The 19,668-nt window shown below is 39.6% G+C and overlaps 1 protein-coding gene across 1 annotated transcript; it reads right to left on the bottom strand.

Moving 5' to 3' along the window:
• Positions 1-1,258: 1,258 nt before the first annotated feature.
• atp1b2a (ATPase Na+/K+ transporting subunit beta 2a) lies at positions 1,259-18,229 on the bottom strand. Its single transcript, XM_048178502.1, has 7 exons — positions 17,905-18,229; positions 8,781-8,909; positions 8,593-8,697; positions 7,342-7,547; positions 5,197-5,256; positions 4,430-4,525; positions 1,259-4,326 (listed from the first exon to the last, which is right to left on the bottom strand). The coding sequence occupies exons 1-7, from the start codon at positions 18,002-18,004 to the stop codon at positions 4,162-4,164; spliced, it is 861 nt and encodes a 286-aa protein (XP_048034459.1). The 5' UTR covers positions 18,005-18,229; the 3' UTR covers positions 1,259-4,161.
• Positions 18,230-19,668: the final 1,439 nt, after the last annotated feature.

Here is a 19,668-nt window from a genome sequence, read left to right as displayed (position 1 = left end):
TTCATTATTGCTGCTCCTGCTGCTGCTGTTGTTGGTTATTGCTGCTGCTGCTCCTGTTATTACTGCTGCTACTGTTATAGCTGCTGCCACTTTTATTGCTGCTGCTGCTGCTGCTGTTGGTTATTGCTGCTGCTGCTGCTACTGTTATGGCTGCTGCTGTTGGTTATTGCTGCTGCTGCTGCTGCTGCTACTGTTATGGCTGCTGCTGTTGGTTATTGCTGCTGCTACTGTTATTGCTGCTGATGTTGGTTATTGCTGCTGCTGCTGCTGTTATTGTTGCTGCTGTTGGTTATTGCTGCTGCTACTGTTATTGCTGCTGCTGTTGGTTATTGCTGCTGCTGCTGCTGCTGCTACTGTTATGGCTGCTGCTGTTGGTTATTGCTGCTGCTGCTGCTACGGTTATTGCTGCTGCTGTTGGTTATTGCTGCTGCTGCTGCTGCTGCTACTGTTATGGCTGCTGCTGTTGGTTATTGCTGCTGCTGCTGCTACGGTTATTGCTGCTGCTGTTGGTTATTGCTGCTGCTGCTGCTGCTGCTACTGTTATGGCTGCTGCTGTTGGTTATTGCTGCTGCTGCTACGGTTATTGCTGCTGCTGTTGGTTATTGCTGCTGCTACTGTTATTGCTGCTGCTGTTGGTTATTGCTGCTGCTGTTATTGTTGCTGCTATTATTGTTGCTGCTGTTGGTTATTGCTGCTGCTGCTCCTGTTATTACTGCTGCTGCTACTGTTAGTTATTGATGCTGCTGCTGCTGCTGCTGCTGTTATTGTTGCTACTGGACTTGCTACTGCCAATACATACATGACATGCTGCTATGAGCAAGAAATGCTTTTGCTGTACAATATAGCATACGTCGCTGCCCGATGAATCACGTATGTCCAAAACGTACTTTTCAGGAAGTGAAAAAAACAGATCTATTCAGGTGGAGCCCTGGGGAAGATGGAGGGTTTCTGAAAGTGCGCTACACTGCTACAGCTCATGCTGACCAAGTATTTGAAATTGAGCAATGAGCTCATTGGCTACTGATACAGCAGGAACCAAGACCGGCGAATCAGCTGTTCCCACCAAATATAGAGATGAGGACATGATACGGAATGCAACATTCAATCCGCAGAGTTAAGGACCTAACCTGCGGGGAAGATGGAGGGTTTCCGATCTAGAGTTTCATGACAGAACTTTGTATTTAGGCTATATATTGAAACAGATGTATATGACATGCTTCATTTAGTGTTTTTAACAAAAAAAAAAAAAGACCAAAAATGTTTGTTAAACACAAAATGTTTTTATTTCCTGTTTCCATTTTTCATTTATAATGATAATCATTTGTTTTTCGAATATAAGTTTCACAATTTTCATGTCAGGCAATATATAACAGTATATTCAGGATATTTAATAAGATACATCTAGTTTCTGAGCAGTGTTTTTACAGAGAGTGAAGAAAGAATAAGACACCGTCTCACTATGAAGGACAGATGAGAAACCGGGATGAGCCTGTGAGCAGTCATCCGGCGAAACTCAAAGTGACGAGCGTGTCGCATTATTGGATTGGAGAGAAACACAGACGGGGACAAAGAGCTCAAAGGTGCCGTCAGTGTGTGTGAGTGAGTGAAAAACTCTGTAATGAGTTTTTAGTAGCGCAGGTGTGTTTGTCGTTGCCATTGTTTGTGTAAGCCCGTGTTTTTCGCCATGTGTCATCGATGATATTGTCAGAAGCGTGTAGGTTCAATTGAAGCTGTAAAGGTGCGGTCACACTAGCGAAATTCGGGCGAAATTTCGCGGGCAGTAGCGTAGCAATGTATGAAGAACTGCTCACGGTAAAATACCATAAAAGAACATTTACATGACCAACTCGTACACGAGCGAGATGTACATGGGGAACACTTTCGCTCTCACGTGAAACTCCCTATCGCGCAAATTCCTGACTGGAATTCGCCCACGAGATTGTGCCGAGCAACGGTAAATGTGACCGCGCCTAAACACTCAGTTACACATATGACATCATGCACCGTTTCAATGGTGATGTCCCAAATTCCTGCCTGACTGAATATTTCGTCTTACGGAAATGAATAAACCGTATGAAAATGTAAGTGATCTACACACGCAGCGGTATACAAACGCTCGATGCAGCGATGCATCCATCGCTGCTGCATCTAAAATACATAAGTTGAAAAGAATGTGCAATAATTCGATTTACCATATCCTAAAAACATATAAAATCTATTCCATGACATAGAGCGGTCAGGCAGCACACGTGAAGTAGATCTTAGTAAACGTACGGCAGGCAGCGTAAGTTTAGCACGCGGCTAATCTAGTTATTAGTCACTGCTCTTTTGTAAACATTGAACTGTTCCCAACATCAGGCCCGTAAGTTCTGTTCTGATGTGCAACGGATGAACTAGTGACGTTAATTTAAATGTTTGGCCGCATTTGGCTCTTTTTCCCACACTTTTCTAACACACCCTCAAATGTTTCAAATGCACAACACTGTGGCAGTAACCCAGTAGAAACACAGCACATTCACAACTGGGGGCGAAATTAAGGATTGGATTGTAAAAAACACGAAAGAAAAGAAAACAGACAGGCTGGCCGCCTGCACATCGACAATGGCAGGCTAGTGGTTCGCTAATAATCACTACGCTAAGACCTTCCCGATAACCTGCTCGCTAATCAGGGCGGCTTTGACTCGAATCCCCTTGAACATCCAAATGTCAAATCACATGATAAAAATCTAAGATCCTACCAAAGCTAAGAAGAAATGAACTAAAGTTTTGAGAAATATATTCATCTAATGTTCGCGTCATTTTCTCGCTGTGTGCTAAAGTGCAGCTAACCCATGATGTGCTCAACAACAAATGAATTAAAAAAACACTTTTTGGGAAGAAAAACACGTTTTTATGTTCATTCATCTACATTAGTAAATATTGGATTGGCAAATTTGTCTTTTTTTTTCTTTTCTTCGTAACTACTCTCTTCGTTAACTACCCCAGATTCGGTATTATTTACAAGTATTAACAGTACACTCTTGGACCAGAAGGTATTGCTGTGTACACATTTAGAAAGATGGGTCGAACCGTTCTGGACAAAATGGAGCAAATACATTATTAGTCGTTTGGGGAAATTAATCGTGAAACAAATGGCGAACTGATATGGCGCAGCTTAAAGCTGATTGGCTAATGTGTAAATCGTTGAGTGCAATCTGAGCATGTGCGGAACGTCAGCCAATCGTTTCAGTTTAACATAGCTTGTGTGTGTGTGTGTGTGCGTTTGTGAACATTACAGTGTTACAAAAGTGTTTTCACAAACATTGTCATATAAAAAATAAAAACCACGAATCAGATAATAAATAAATAACATCATAAATGTACCTCAATTCATCAATAAATAAATAAATAAACTGATGGATGGATAAAAACAGATATCAGGTTAAGAGCGCGATATATCTCACTGTGACGGATATGGAAAGTTATGGCTCTGTTTATTAATCAATCATATTAGCACTTTTATCTACGCATTTCATTATTCATTCAGATTTTATTTATTATGAATGACGTTGAATTCGAGCTGATTTGACTTGTCTAATTTGTGTACACACTCAAGTCACAAAAAGCTATTTTATAGACTAAACGAATGAATCCAAGTCGCATTTCACCTCAATATCAAAAGAAATAAGCAAGATATTATATTTTGCATACAGAAAATGAAGCTTATTTTAGGGCCGGAATTTTCACCTTTGACATTATTTTCATGACAATTAAGCACAAATGTGGAAAATACGTTTGCCATGAAAATAATTTAACAATTATAAAAGTAATTTTCTTTACATAAAATCTCAAATGATTGTGGTCCCTCTGAATTCACTGGATTGTTCATGATTATGTCTGAATTGTTTGTCTAGATATTTAGAAAGGCTCGATGATATTCTCCTGCTCTCTTGATTTGACTTTGGAACGATATCAGCTGGGTATGACGACAGTCAAGAGTACTCGAAACACACAGAGATACAAAGACACACGCACTCACGCACGCACACAGAAATCATCATGTAGACCCGAGTATGAGGACAGACAAATACATTAAACACTTTGAGATATGATTGACTCCTCCTACAATCTCCTGTGTGTGTGTGTGTGTGTGTGTGTGTATGTGTGGCAGATGTAGTTGCTCTACACTTTGTCGATGCGCAGCTTGAAGGACACGCGGCCAGCGAACTTGTCTCTCTCGCTGAAGTAAGTGAAGGCATTAGAGTTGATCTTACACTCCACATTGACGTCTGTGTTGAGAGAGATGTTTGTGAACTTCACGGCCACCAGAGGCTGAGAATAATTCACCTGAACAAACACACACAGAGTGGTTACACACATATATAATCACATTAGTGCGTATGAGTGAGAGCGTGTGTGTGTGTGTGTATATATATATGTGTGTTCTTGCCTGTGCTCTCTTGCCGTAGTATGGATAGTACATGAGGTTGAAGGCTGCATTTGGAGGGAAGTATGCAATTTCACCGATGCTCTCCGAATCCTCCTTCTACACGGAACAAGAGAGAAATCTCAGTGCGACGTAAAGCACAGTGATTCTCAACCAGATGACTTAAAAGATTTAAATAACTATAAACTATTTTATTTTACCCCCTCAACAACTGTGTTTTGTCTTTGAAAACCTGGATATATGGAGGAAGCCTGATTTTAACTCTGTAAAGCCTAACTTATGATGTCTATATTCAATGGAACCGTTTATTAAACCTATATACAAATAAATAAGTTTATATGCACAACAAGTTTTTTGTTGAGCATCATCAGGTTTTCATGGCTCATATAGTATGATATAATGAGAATATGGAGGAAAAAACAACTCAATCATACATGCACAAAAAGGTTGAGAACCACTGGTATAGATAGTAACTAGATAGTTAAACCATAGAAACTAAAGAACCATGATGCAACGCTTCAACTAACCACTGAAAGCATGAGAGTCCAGCACTAGTTTAGGGTGTGCACTAATTCAGTGTGTGTACTACTCTAAGGTTAGGGTTTATGGGATGCTAAGTGTGCATTCTAGTCTATTTCTTACCCACTCATTTCCATCTTTATATCTCTGAGTATGGAGGGATGCAGTGAACAGACATAATTCATGCTTGACTGGCTGTTAGTGATGAGTTTGTCATGATGATTGGCTGAAGGTCAGTAGATCTCACTCACCTTTGCTCCACAGGTGACGTACGGAGCTGTTCCATTCTTACTTGGCTTCATCCCAATCACCTGCAGAAGAGTCAACACTCGTGAGCAAATGAACATAGAGCTGATTTTCTGCTTCATTTATCATCAAAAAGACTAATAATGAAGTGCCCCATTATGCTTTTTTGAATATGACCTTTCATGCAGTGTGTAATAAAGCAGTTAGTGAAGGTAAAGAGTCTGCACAGTTTTAAAGATCAAAGTGCACAACAAATAAAATTACTGGCCTTTAAAAGAAAGAATCGATTCTGAACTGCTGAAATGAGAAACTGTTACAACCCGAATTCCGGAAATGTTGGGACATTTTTTAAATTTGAATAAAATGAAAACTAAAAGACTTTCAAATCACATGAGCCAACATTTTAATCACAATAGAACATAGATAACATAAATGTTTAAACTGAGAAATTTTACACTTTTATCAGCTAATTTCAAATTTGATGCCTGCTATAGGCACAGGGGCAACAAATGGCTGAAAAAGCAAGAAATTTTGAAAAGATCATCTACAGTGCATAACATCATCAAAAGATTCAGAGAAACTGGACAAGGCCGAAGACCTTTATTGGATGCCCGTGGTCTTCGGGCCCTCAGACGACACTGCATCACTCATCAGCATGATTGTGTCAATGACATTACTAAATGGGCCCAGGAATACTTCCAGAAACCACTGTCAGTAAACACAATCCGCCGTGCCATCTGCAGATGCCAACTAAACCACTGTCGGTAAACACAATCCGCCGTGCCATCTGCAGATGCCAACTAGCTCTATCAATCAAACCTATATCAGGCAAGAATGGGGCCAAATTCCAACACCAAAACTCCAGAAACTCATAACCTTGATGCCCAGACGTCTTCAAACTGTTTTAAAAAGAAGAGGAGATGCAACACCATGGTAAACATGCCCCGCCCCAACTATTTTGAGACCTGTAGCAGTTCATTTTGTGCATAAAATTGTAAAATTTCACAGTTTAAACATTTGTTATGTTATCTACGTTTTATTGTGAATAAAATATTGGCTTGTGTGATTTGAAAGTCTTTTAGCTTTCATTTTATTCAAATTTAAAAAAAGTCCAAACATTTCAGGGATTCGGGTTGTAGATTCCTATGTAACATTGTAACAAATTTGCATAATGCCAGCCTATGGTGTTCATTGGCTTCTGGCAAACAATCACAACAGACTGGGACATCTGACCAATCAGATCAGAGTGGGACATCTGACTAATCAGAGCAGAGTCTCACAACAGACTGGAAAATCAGAGCAGAGCAGGCTCTTGGAAAGGCGAGGTTTAGAGAGACTGAGTCTTTGAACCAACCGTTTTCAGACTCTTTGAGAAATGTTGATGCTGCAATGTATATTATGAGACAATTAATGTGTTTTTTTTTTTACCTTGGATGCATGTTAATCTGTTACAGGAGACTCCAAAACTAAATTAGGAACCTTTAAAATGGCATAGTAGTGGCACTTTAACAAAATGTAACTGAGCTAGTGACGGGCACTTTCGAAACAATGCTTTGTGAAGCTTAGAAACCTTTGTACAACATTTATTTTGAACCAGTGATTTGGAGAGTGTATCAAACTTCCCAAGTTATTTGATTTCAACAAATAAGGCTTCGTTATGTCATAACTGTTTTTAAATGTTTTGAAATCTTAATGGTTCGCCGCAAACGGGCGATGATCTCTGTGAACCCATGATTTCTGATGCTATTCGCAGCTCAAATTTGTGTTCGTATTATCGTCTGCACAGTTTAAGTTTACTGTAAGTTTACAGTAAAGCAAATGTACTGAACTAAACATTTTCTATTTGATACATATACATTTTACAAAATAATTTGGCCTCTAAAACTGCTAGAAAATCAAAACCATGCGTCTATCCAAGTTGTGTTCCTAATTTGAAGTTAATATCACAAAAATTGAGCCGATAAGTAACATTTCCATTTCAAACCGGTTTTAACAGGTATTGAATGATACCTAATTTATTATAATTACTAAAATATGTGCAAAGGTTATGGCTAATTTTGCATGCTTTGAACATCCAATACATACTGAAATCATCTATAGTGTGGTGTGCACCTCCGTTACAATGATCTGTGCTGTGATTGGCCAGTTACCCGGTTGAGTTTGATGAGCACACAGGGTTTGCCCTCCTGGTAGCCGTAGGTGCGGTCGTTGAGTCCGGAACAATCCTCCAGCATGGTGCGGTTGAACTGGCAGGAGCGTTTGGGGTTGTTGCGCACCTCCCCGCTGTCCTCCTGGATGAAGTACTGGTCTGGGGTGCAGGCATCATTGCTCATCACCTGCTGAGAGTTATTATAAGCTGCGGGAAAACAGAAGAAGATTTCTTTATTGTTCCATCTTCTGATGTTACTGTAGTGGGATTATTAGCATTAACTTAAACTATTAAAAACATTGGTAACATGTTACAATAAGGTTGTTAAGATTACTTAAGGTATTAACTCAATCTCATTTGTTAAGATTACTTAAGGTATTAACTAACAATGAGAAATAGATCTACTACAGTATTTATTCATTTTTGTATTGTATGTTCATGTTAGTTGATGTTGAAATAGACCTGAAATAGATTAAAGTTGACCTGGAAATAAATGAAAACTAAAACTGTAATAAAAATTAATTAAATATAAATCAAAATATTTAAAAAAGAACGAAAAGTAATAAAAATGACAAAAGCACATAACATAAAGACTAAAAACTAAACTAAAAATTAAAACAAAAACAGAAAATATCAAAAGGCTCAAATCAAATTATTAATAAAAACTATAATAATATATAAATAATGTAGCATATTACTGTTAACTAAGACTATTAAAAAATGTTTATTGAAATAAAGCTGAAATAAAATGTTTAAAAGGTTAAATGTTTAAAAAGCACTAAAATTACTCACTCTAAAAAATAGCTGTAAACTAAACAAATTTACACAGTAAAATATCATTTTCTATTGAAACATTGATATACTGTAAAAACAATGCATTCTGGAGAATGCATTGTAATATACAGAAGTAATATACCATAAAAACAATGCATTCTGGGTAATATTTGTCATTTTCAAGAAAGTAGCCTATAGGTTACTTTCTCGAAAATGACAAATAATATCTGCCAGAATGCATTGTTTTCACGGTATATTACTGTTTCGGTAAAAATGGTGGAAAATGGTATTTTACTGTGTAAATTTGTTTAATTTTTTACAGTTATGTTTTTAGAGTGTAACTGGGAAACTAAAACTAAAACTGATATAATAATAAATTAAACCTAAATAGTAATATTTAAAAAGAACAAAAACTAATAAAAATGACAAAAGCACATACAGAATTCTTAAAAAATGTCACATCTCTCTATGGACTTACGTGCGAGGAAGTTGTCCAGGGCCTGAACGTATGAGTCCCAGCTCTCTGTTTTCTCCACATTATAAATGATTTCTAGAGATTCTCCTTTTGGCCGAATCATCATGCCTAGAAACACGCACAAAGTTGCATGGCTGTGTGTGAAGGTGATGGCATCAGTTTGTGCATGTCTTTATATTGTGTATTTGTACCTGGTGTAGCCAGACGGTCCTGCCAAGTGGGCTTATAATCGTCCAGCGTCAGCAGCATCACATACATGGTGAGGCAGAACATGCCGGCCAGACACGTGTAGAAGATCAGGTAGAACAACAGAATCAGACCTGCAGCACACAGAGGAACATGCGTTTATTATTTCAATACTCCATCGTATTGATTCTAAACCTTCACATATACAAGCACAAAAACGTTAAATATTTAACCTTTTTACCTGTATACTTTAAATATACTTTGTTCATTTTATCAAGTATGCTTAAGTAAAGTTATACTCTATGTAGTAAGTATACTAATATGAATTTACTAGTAGTATACTTATAAGTGTAGTATTTAAATACTACTTAGGAATAAATTGGTCCACTTCTTAGTGTATAAAAGTATAGTTTTAAGTATACTCTATGTAGTAAGTATACTAATATCAATGCACTAGTAGTATACTTGTAATTGTACTAAATACTACTTGGGACAAAATTGGCCCACTTTTTAGTGTATAAAAGTATAGTTTTAAGTATACTTTATGTAGTAAGTATACTAATATCAATGCACTAGTAGTATACTTGTAATTGTACTAAATACTACTTGGGACAAAATTGGCCCACTTTTTAGTGTATAAAAGTATAGTTTTAAGTATACTTTATGTAGTAAGTATACTAATATCAATGCACTAGTAGTATACTTGTAATTGTACTAAATACTACTTGGGACAAAATTGGCCCACTTTTTAGTGTATAAAAGTATAGTTTTAAGTATACTTTATGTAGTAAGTATACTAATATCAATGCACTAGTAGTATACTTGTAATTGTACTAAATACTACTTGGGACAAAACTGGCCCACTTTTTTACTGTATAAAGGTATAGCTTTAAGTATACTCTATGTAGTAAATATACTAATTTCAATTTACTAGTAGTATATTTATAAGTGTAGTATTTAAATACTACTTAGGAATAAATTGATCCACTTCTTAGTGTATAAAAGTATACTTTTAAGTATACTCTATGTAGTAAGTATACTAATATCAATGCACTAGTAGTATACTTGTAATTTTACTAAATACTACTTGGGACAAAATTGGCTCACTTTTTAGTGTATAAAAGTATAGTTTTAAGTATACTTTATTTATACAGATCTCTACGATAAGAGATCTGTTGTTGTCATGATAACAACAGAGTTTATCATGACTCTGATAAAGAGCTGCTAATTAATGGATTTAGTGCCCCATTTCGAACTGACCACGACTCTGGGATAACTGGCAAGACGCGAGGCGGGGAGGTCTGTTTATATGTGAATGAACGCTGGTGCAAGACTGTTGTTGTGAGAGAGAAACTACGTACAAAGGACATTGAGATGCTCATGTTATCCCTCCGGCCTCATTATCTGCCTAGGGATTTTCCCCAAATTTTTGTGTCTGTGGTGTACATTCACCCAAAGGCGAATGTGAACTTGGCTATGGAGTATATTGAGAAGAGTTTTATGAAATATCAGTCACTATCCCCGGATGCTCCAACTTTTATCATAATTGTATATTGGAAAAATCAGTAAAGAACATGTATGGGTATGTAAAGTGTCCAACTAGGTATGAAAGGACATTGGACCAATGCTATGGCTCTATTAAGGGTGCATACAAAGCTTCTCTATTACCTCCTTTGAGTTCATCAGATCACAGTTGTATTCATCTAATTCCATGTTATACTACTGAACTGAAGAGGGGAAAAGTTGAAACAAAAACTGTGAAATCTTGGACTGATGATGCTATTGAGAGTTTAAGAGGATGTTTTGATTGTACCTTATGGAATGTTTTTATGGATTCATCTACTGATATTGATGAGCTTAATGATGTGGTTAGTTCCTGGGTAACTTATTGTGTTGACTCTGTTATTCCTGAGAAAGTTGTTAAGATATATCCAAATAGTAAGCCATGGGTGAGTACCAATCTTAAGGGTCTGTTGATTAAGAAAAGAACTGCTTTTCAAAGAGGGGATTTGCTTGAAGTTAAAAATGTACAGAAATAAATAAGACAAGAAATTAGGAGGGCAAAGGAAAAAGTGGAGACAAGAACAAACTGTATGGGCTCAGTATGGGACAGTCTTAAATTAATGACGGGCCTAAATAATGGATGTAGAAAACAAGTGAAAGTAACCGGTTATGAGCTAGATAGTGCCCTTGCAGAGGATTTTAATACATTTTATGCTAGATTTGAAGAGCAGAATGGTGGCATAAGGCATGAGTTCTATAACTCCTCTCAAGAGGGAAGTTTATTTGTTTCTTTTAATGTAGAAAATGTAGTCAATCTTTTTAAACAATGTAAAATTAAAGTGAGTCCTGGTCCGGATGCAATAAGTGGTAGGGTCCTTATATTTTTAATTGGTCTTTTGAGGTTCAGTATGTACCAAAACTTTGGAAACAGTCGATCATTATTCTAGTGGCAAAAAATAATTGTCCTAAAGGCTTGAGAGATTATAGACCTGTCTCATTGACCTCATTAGTAATGAAGGTATTTGAGAAATTAGTAAAAGAAGTATTATTGGAAAAAACAAACCCGATGCAATTTGCCTACAGGGCGGGGAGAGGTGTGCAGGATGCAACACTGACCTTAATGGATCTGTTGTATAAACATCTGGAGGGTAGTAGTAACCATGCAAGGCTATTATTTGTAGATTTTTCGTCTGCTTTCAACACGATTCGACCAAGCATGTTGGTTCACAAGCTTTGGTCGGGTTTTGGTGTGGATGCAAGAATGGCCGCTTGGTTGCTAGATTTCCTTACAAATAGGTCACAGAGGGTAAGAATTAATGGCGTTTTGTCAGGACCTATAATTACATCTATTGGCTCCCCACAGGGGTGTGTACTTTCTCCTCTCTTCTATATCCTATACATAAATGAGTGTCGTAGTCAGCTTGAGAATCGGTACAGTCTTAAGTTTGCTGATGATACAGTTATTGTAAGTTTGTTGGTTGGTGAGGAGAGAGAACACGGGCCTATTGTCGAGTATTTTGCAAATTGGTGTCGAGAGGCAGGTCTACTTCTGAATGCTGGACATGTGCATTGACCTGCGGCGAAATCAGACAGCAGCTCCATGTACTATTGTCGATAATCAATTGATTGAACTGGTTGAAAGTTATAAGTACCTAGGTACTATTATCAATAATAAACTAAATTTTTCAGAGAATACCGATAGATTGTGTACGATGAGCCAACAAAGACTTTATTGTCTGTGGAAATTAGCTAAATTTAATATTGATAGGACATTGATGACTGCTTTTTTATAAGGCATATATTGAATCGATTTTAACCTTTTCATTGATTTGTTGGTTTGCCTCTTTAAAGGTCAAACAGAAGAATTCTCTCTCAAAGGTTTTAAATAACCGCAGTAAAGTATTGGGTGTGAAATTGCCCGGGTTGTCAGATTTGATATTCAGGTGATAAAGAAAGCGCAGCACATCATATCTGACACATATTTATATTGCCTTATTTAGTATACTTGGATTCATGAATATGCAAATTAGTCCCTGCCTCCACTTAATCACTCCAGCTCAGACTACATGATCCACTCACTCAACTGTAGTAAACGCTGCACAATGGCAAATGGAAATCCTGGTTTAATTCAGCCATATATGTTTGAACCAGAAACTGATTCAGAAGAAGAAGTGGAAGAGTAATGTGTTTTATGTATCACTTTCTACAATGTCGGACACATAACGGTAATTTATATGCTAATGTTACACAAACCATGTTCCCCTCAGACAGATGCTTTCTGAAAATCAGCATCCTTAGAAAGGCTTTGAACATCATAGAAAGTCAGTGGGGAAAAGCTCCGCCCACACGTGATGGGATTGGTCACATATTTGTGATGTAGAAAATGGGCGATTTTCACTCTAGAAAATTAGAGCCACACATCTAACCAAGTTGTGTTCCAAATTTGAAGTTGATATCACACAAAAGATGTGATTGGATAACAGGACTAACCAGTGGACCAATGGCATCGCAGCATCTCAAATGTTGGTTTGGTGGTTCTGAAACGCCTGAGTCGAAGTCTGTCATTTGGTTTAATTCCTTCCAGAAGCGTCTCACAGGATTGTGTTCCCAAACACCAGCATCCGAACGCAAGAGAACATGACAGTGTTTATTGTGTTTCGTCTGACGCTCTGAGACGAACTCATTTATGTTGGAGGAAAAAGAGCCACAGTTTCTTCCCTGATTACAGCAACTTCTGTTTATATTACAGATATGTTGCGCCAATTTCCCAGGAAGTGATGATTTTGTACTCTTGAACACATGGGATGGAACCGCTGCCTTATTCGTAAGTATGGACTTACAAATGCATAAATAGACAGACATAAATCCTGTAGCAGATCTAGGCAGGTGGAGCTGGGGAGGTGGAGGGGTTCAGAGATTACAGCAAACACTGAACCAGGCTATATAAATGTTCAGCAAGCATCTCATTGGCTGCAGGATCAGCAGAGGCCAATCAGCTAGAGCCATGCAGGAATGATGCGATTTCTTGCAGATTGCATGTAAAGAACCATCAGCCTGCGCCATCTAGAGTTTCATGACTGAACTACACTCTAAAAAAGCTTAGGTTATTTTTTCTACCCAAGTCCTGGGTTCATTTTTTTGGGGGTTATTTTTCCAGTGTTTGGGTAGTTTTTGTGTTACCCAGCTCCTGGGACAGACATAACAACCCAGTGTTTGTGTAGTTTTTGCGTTACCCAGCTCCTGGGTCAGACGTAACAACCCAGTGTTTAAGTAGCTTTTGTTTTACCCAGATCCTGAGTCAGACGTAATAACCAAGTGTTTGGGTAGTTTTTGTGTTACCCAGATCCTGGGTCAAACGTAACAACCCAGTGTTTGGGTAGTTTTTGTTTTACCCAGATCCTGGGCCAGACGTAAAAAACCCAGTGTTTGGGTAGTTTTTGCATTACCCAGATCCTGGGTCAGACGTAGCAACCCCGTGTTTGGGTAGTTTTTGCATTACCCAGATCCTGGGTCAGACGTAGCAACCCAGTGTAACCCAGTGTTTGGGTAGTTTTTGTGTTACCCAGATCCTGGGTCAGACGTAACAACCCCGTGTTTGGGTAGTTTTTGCATTACCCAGATCCTGAGTCAGACGTAATAACCAAGTGTTTGGGTAGTTTTTGTGTTACCCAGATCCTGGGTCAAACGTAACAACCCAGTGTTTGGGTAGTTTTTGTTTTACCCAGATCCTGGGCCAGACGTAAAAAACCCAGTGTTTGGGTAGTTTTTGCATTACCCAGATCCTGGGTCAGACGTAGCAACCCCGTGTTTGGGTAGTTTTTGCATTACCCAGATCCTGGGTCAGACGTAGCAACCCAGTGTAACCCAGTGTTTGGGTAGTTTTTGTGTTACCCAGATCCTGGGTCAGACGTAACAACCCCGTGTTTGGGTAGTTTTTGCATTACCCAGATCCTGGGTCAGACGTAGCAACCCAGTGTAACCCAGTGTTTGGGTAGTTTTTGCGTTATCCAGCTCCTGGGTCAGACGTAACAACCCAGTATAACCCAGTGTTTTGGTAGTTTTTGCATTACCCAGCTCCTGGGTCAGACGTAACAACCCAGTGTAACCCAGTGTTTGTGTAGTTTTTGCGTTACCCAGCTCCTGGGTCATACGTAACAACCCAGTGTTTAAGTAGCTTTTGTTTTACCCAGATCCTGGGTCAGACGTAACAACCAAGTGTTTGGGTAGTTTTTGTTTTACCCAGATCCTGGGTCAGACGTAACAACCCAGTGTTTGGGTAGTTTTTGTGTTACCCAGATCCTGGGTCAGACGTAACAACCCCGTGTTTGGGTAGTTTTTGCATTACCCAGATCCTGGGTCAGACGTAGCAACCCAGTATAACCCAGTGTTTGGGTAGTTTTTGCGTTACCCAGCTCCTGGGTCAGACGTAACAACCCAGTGTAACCCAGTGTTTGGGTAGTTTTTGCATTACCCAGCTCCTGGGTCAGACGTAACAACCCAGTGTAACCCAGTGTTTGTGTAGTTTTTGCATTACCCAGCTCCTGGGTCATACGTAACAACCCAGTGTAACCCAGTGTTTGGGTGGTTTTTGCGTTACCCAGCTCCTGGGTCAGACGTAACAACCCAGAGTAACCCAGTGTTTGGGTGTTTTTTGCGTTACCCAGCTCCTGGGTCAGACGTAACATCCCAGTGTAACCCAGTGTTTGGGTAGTTTTTGCATTACCCAGCTCCTGGGTCAGACGTAACAACCCAGAGTAACCCAGTGTTTGGGTGGTTTTTGCATTACCCAGCTCCTGGGTCAGACGTAACAACCCAGTGTAACCCAGTGTTTGGGTGGTTTTTGCATTACCCAGCTCCTGGGTCAGACGTAACATCCCAGTGTAACCCAGTGTTTGGGTGGTTTTTGCGTTACCCAGCTCCTGGGTCAGACGTAACAACCCAGAGTAACCCAGTGTTTGGGTAGTTTTTGTGTTACCCAGCTCCTGGGTCAGACGTAACAACCCAGAGTAACCCAGTGTTTGGGTAGTTTTTGTGTTACCCAGCTCCTGGGTCAGACGTAACATCCCAGTGTAACCCAGTGTTTGGGTAGTTTTTGCATTACCCAGCTCCTGGGTCAGACGTAACAACCCAGTGTAACCCAGTGTTTGAGTTATTTATCACGGACTGTTTGCGCCCTCTTCAGGAGAGAGCAGTGCAGCTCCGTCAAATTGGTGCATGTCTTCGGTAAAATACAGGATTGTGTGCGTTTTATTTTATCTAAAAAAATTTTATTGTTCTATATATCATTTAATTTTCTACATACAGGCGCGATGTAAGTCACCTAAAGGAGTGTCCCATTGGTTAAAAAAACAACCCATTTTACTGGGTAAAATTAACCCAACATATGTTCTGCCCTATATTTACCCAGCCCTTGAATTGAAAACAACCCAAATTTAAAAGTATTAACTATATGATGATACTTAATAGTTAAGATAATAATAGTCATTTCTTTTCTTTTTTTTGTAAAGATTTTTATTGGAAATATACATACAAAGTGTAAAATATGCAAATGCATTAGAAGTATCTGCATCATTCCTCTTTTCTTTATAACACATAACAGATAGATAGATAGATAGATAGATAGATAGATAGATAGATAGATAGATAGATAGATAGATAGATGTGTCCAGCAGAGGAACCACAGGTGTAAAAAAATCACATTAATGACCAGCATAATCCACTATCTAACCACAAACAAACACAATACTGACTGTCTTGACCAATCAGAATCAAGTATTCCTGAGTGCCGTGTAATAATTCAGATGAACTGTGATAATGTCGGCAGTGCATGTGACCTAGATTCCCCTCTATTCACTCCATCTTCGTGTCATCTGCGTGTTTCTCATTCGTCCATCACTGAGCAAATGTCAGGACAGACTGCGAGTGAGTAAATCCTCTTACAGTAAAACCACAGTGTTATCAATCTCTCTCTCTCTCTCTCTCTAGCTATTATACTCGTTCTGTTATCTTTCTCTCTCTCTCTCTCTCTCTCTCTCTTTGATCTCTTTCATTTTTCTAGCATTTATTTTAGGTCTTTGTCTTATATGTCGCCCCATCAGTGTCTCTCTCTCTCTGAGTGGGGGGATGGGAGTCAGATTAGTGTCTTCTTCTCTCACTGGCTGCTCTGCCACTGATGTCATCGATGCTCTTGGCCAATCAGACGCCGCAACACATATGAAAGCTGGTCAGTGAACTCATCTGACATAATATGACACTCACATGTAATTATGAGGATTTTCCATAGACATCATGATTTTTATACTGTACAAACTGTATATTCTCACCCCTAAACCTGCCCATCACATATTTACAGTGTCAGAAAACATCACTTATTAAGCTTTTTTCCTCATGGGGATCAAAAAATATCCCCACAAGGTCAAAAAATTCAGGTTTTACTATCTTGGTCCTTACAATGTAGGTTAAACAAGAACACACACACTGATCTGCCTTTGATTTGGTCTGTATTAGCAGAATTTGATTGATTACTTTGTGGATTAATTCACAGATAGTGCAGTTTAATTATGATTTTATGTGTCTAAACGCATTCAGATGTGTGTGTCCACCTCGACTTTTCCATCAAAATCCATTGAAATGTGCGGAAATCTGACATTTAAAACAAACTCTGATGATAAATTTGCATATTTGGTCTATATTATGAATATGACAGAACTCATATCTTTTGCCTTTTGGGTTTGGTGCTGCTTAATTAAATTTTAATTATGCTTATTAAAAGCATACAGTAGAATAGAATAATTTAGTTTTTGTTCACAGTTTTCCAGTGGGCAAACTACTATATTAATTTATTTATAAACGCTCATGAGAGACACATCAGGTCATTTGTGTGTGTATTTCTCTCTGTGCAACACACACACACACACACACACACACTCAGTGACTCAGCTAAAAGTCATTTACCAGATGTGCATTGAAGTGATTAATAATGCATGCATTACTATGACATACGCACGCATATTAAATAACATACACAAACAAAAGCAAATGTGAGCTCGTGACAGACAGCGCAGACAGAAGTGAACATACACACATATATATACATGATGTGTGTGTGTGCATATATCGTTATATAACCGCTGATGGATGATGCTGCTCCGGATATGAGCAAAATCACGTCACGTCACGTGAGCGCGCGCGAGCCGAGGACACTCGCCGATAACCTTGCGCGCGCTGATCGATTAGCGATCGGAATGATTAGGTGTGTGTGTGTGATATGTTTGTATGATCGCACGGAGACCGATGCTTCCTCATTATAACACATAATCTCATTGCACCCGTTGACCTTTAATGCACACGGAGGAGCGCGCGCGCACACCCGAGAGCGCGCAACAGCAGCAGAAGCATCGTCAGATTGTCCTTTAATACATTAGGGCCTGGTGCATTCACAAACACACACACACACACACACACACACACGGCTGCCCAGCAGACGCATTGCGCAACACGTTCCGGTAAAACGGTTGAAATGAATGAAATACCGGCGGTTGCGCTCGCGCATCAGGGCATCACCGGAATAACACGACCCGTTATGTTCCTTATATAACGCACACACACACACCGGCGGACACTCACCCCAACTGCTCGCCGTTCTACCGAGCAGCTCGTGCGTCCGCGGGTTCCAGAAGAATTCCTTCCAGTCCCCGGAATCCTTCTTCTCGTCCTCTTTGGCCATGTCTCCGGTAGATTCTCAGGCGCGCGCTGCGTTTATAACCAATTAGAATAAACGCGATGAAACGGCTCGTGCCGATGGATGCGAGAGGGCAGTTTTGTTTTATTTGGCTTCGTTTTGCGGCTCGGTCGGGCGGATTTTCTCTCTCTTCACCGTTTGTGAACCGAGCGGAGTGCCGCAGCGCGCGCACTAATCCAGAGATACTGCGGTAAAAACGCGCTGAGCGCACGCGCACCCGGTAAAACCTCCCCGCCCCCCCTCCTCCTCCACCCCCACCCCACCCCATCTTCTGCGGAACAGAAGCTTCGAAATCCTCCACCCTCCCCCATCACACATACACACACACACATAAATACACACACTCCATCAGCAGTTCTGCAGCCAATGGCATCTCTCCCCTCTCTTCAAGCTCCGCCCTCTTCTGGTCCAGAGGCTCTGCATCCGCCCGTCTGTCTGTCACACGCAGGTGATGCTAGAGTTTATTTATTCTCGCTAATCAATTGTATCTTGATCCACATGTCATGAAGAGGAAAGCACATCTTTCGTCTGTCTGTCTGTCTGGCTGTTTTTCTGGTTCTGGTTTCAATGACATGAATAATGATGGAACATCATGTACAGACGCAGCAGACACCGGGCAGAACATTGTTATTATAAATAGAACAGCAGCAAATACATCTCTGCAGTAAAGAACAACATGTTAAGAGCTACTGTAAGATCATTTCAGTGCGAAATCACACCTGTCTGTGACAGCGGCCAATCAGAAGTGTTCTCTGCCTGTCAATCATTAATGACAGCTGAAAGCATCAAACCATCAAAATTCAAACCAACATGCACTGAAGCGTTTATCATTGCTTTGGCACAAAATGTATTCAGTGAAGGAGATGTTTTTCTTCCAGAACGGGTCATGTGATGCTGGTGGAGGAAAATGTTTTGTGACTTGCTTCTTCAAAGTGGCTCAGATCTGGTGACTGTGCAGGAAATGTTCAACTTCACTTTCATCTTCATCAGACCACTCTGTCTCTTGCTGTGTGTATTTGTGCATCATCATGCTGATAAACGGGTACAAGCAAAGACTATAGATATAGAAATGGGTGAAAATGCAACATGCAATATCGCGGAATACGTCACACCTTCTAATCTAAATAAAAGAGCCAATCACTGATTGATTGATAAAGTCATTGCGTAACTGCAGCTGCCGTTAGAGGCTCCGATTCCCGTAGAAACCCAAGACTCGCACTTAGGACTGCACATGTGCATTGGCTCGTCTAGCCTGAAAAATAAGCTTTTTTAAAAGGGTCATGAATTGAGAAATTAACTTTTCCTTGAGCTTTTGATATATAAGAGGTCGTTGTACTTTAAGAATATCCTGTAAGTTTCAGAACTGAAAGCTTCCTTGTTAGTCCAATAAAAGCTTTTATTGACACCAGACCCAGCGAACGACTGGAATGTGCCTATTTATAGGTGAAACTCCGCCTCTGCAGAAGAAATCAACGCCAACTTCATCATTGCAACGTTAGCCCCGCCCACTGGTGTGTCAGTGAGATGAGGAGGAGAGAAGAGCGATACAGGACTAAAATAACATTACCTTTCAAAGGATCCTAATGCAGGAATATGATTATTTATTTTCAACAATGTGAATGTCTCAGTTGAGCTTTATTTATTTGTAT

Source organism: Megalobrama amblycephala, linkage group LG24, assembly GCF_018812025.1.
Source record: "Megalobrama amblycephala isolate DHTTF-2021 linkage group LG24, ASM1881202v1, whole genome shotgun sequence".
NCBI classification, from domain to species: Eukaryota; Metazoa; Chordata; class Actinopteri; order Cypriniformes; family Xenocyprididae; genus Megalobrama; species Megalobrama amblycephala.
The sequence above is the reverse complement of the archived record's forward strand: the minus strand, read 5'-3'. Positions and strand labels throughout refer to the sequence as shown.

What these genes read in the sequence shown, in the direction of transcription:
- atp1b2a (XM_048178502.1), bottom strand. Translation starts at nt 18,004, where the DNA reads ATGGCCAAAGAGGACGAGAAGAAGGATTCCGGGGACTGGAAGGAATTC. An exon ending in CCTGGACAACTTCCTCGCAC is followed by an intron (nt 7,548 to 8,592) that starts GTAAGTCCATAG and finishes GTTTTCCCGCAG; the next exon opens with CTTATAATAACTCTCAGCAG. An exon ending in TGCTCATCAAACTCAACCGG is followed by an intron (nt 5,257 to 7,341) that starts GTAACTGGCCAA and finishes ACTCTTCTGCAG; the next exon opens with GTGATTGGGATGAAGCCAAG.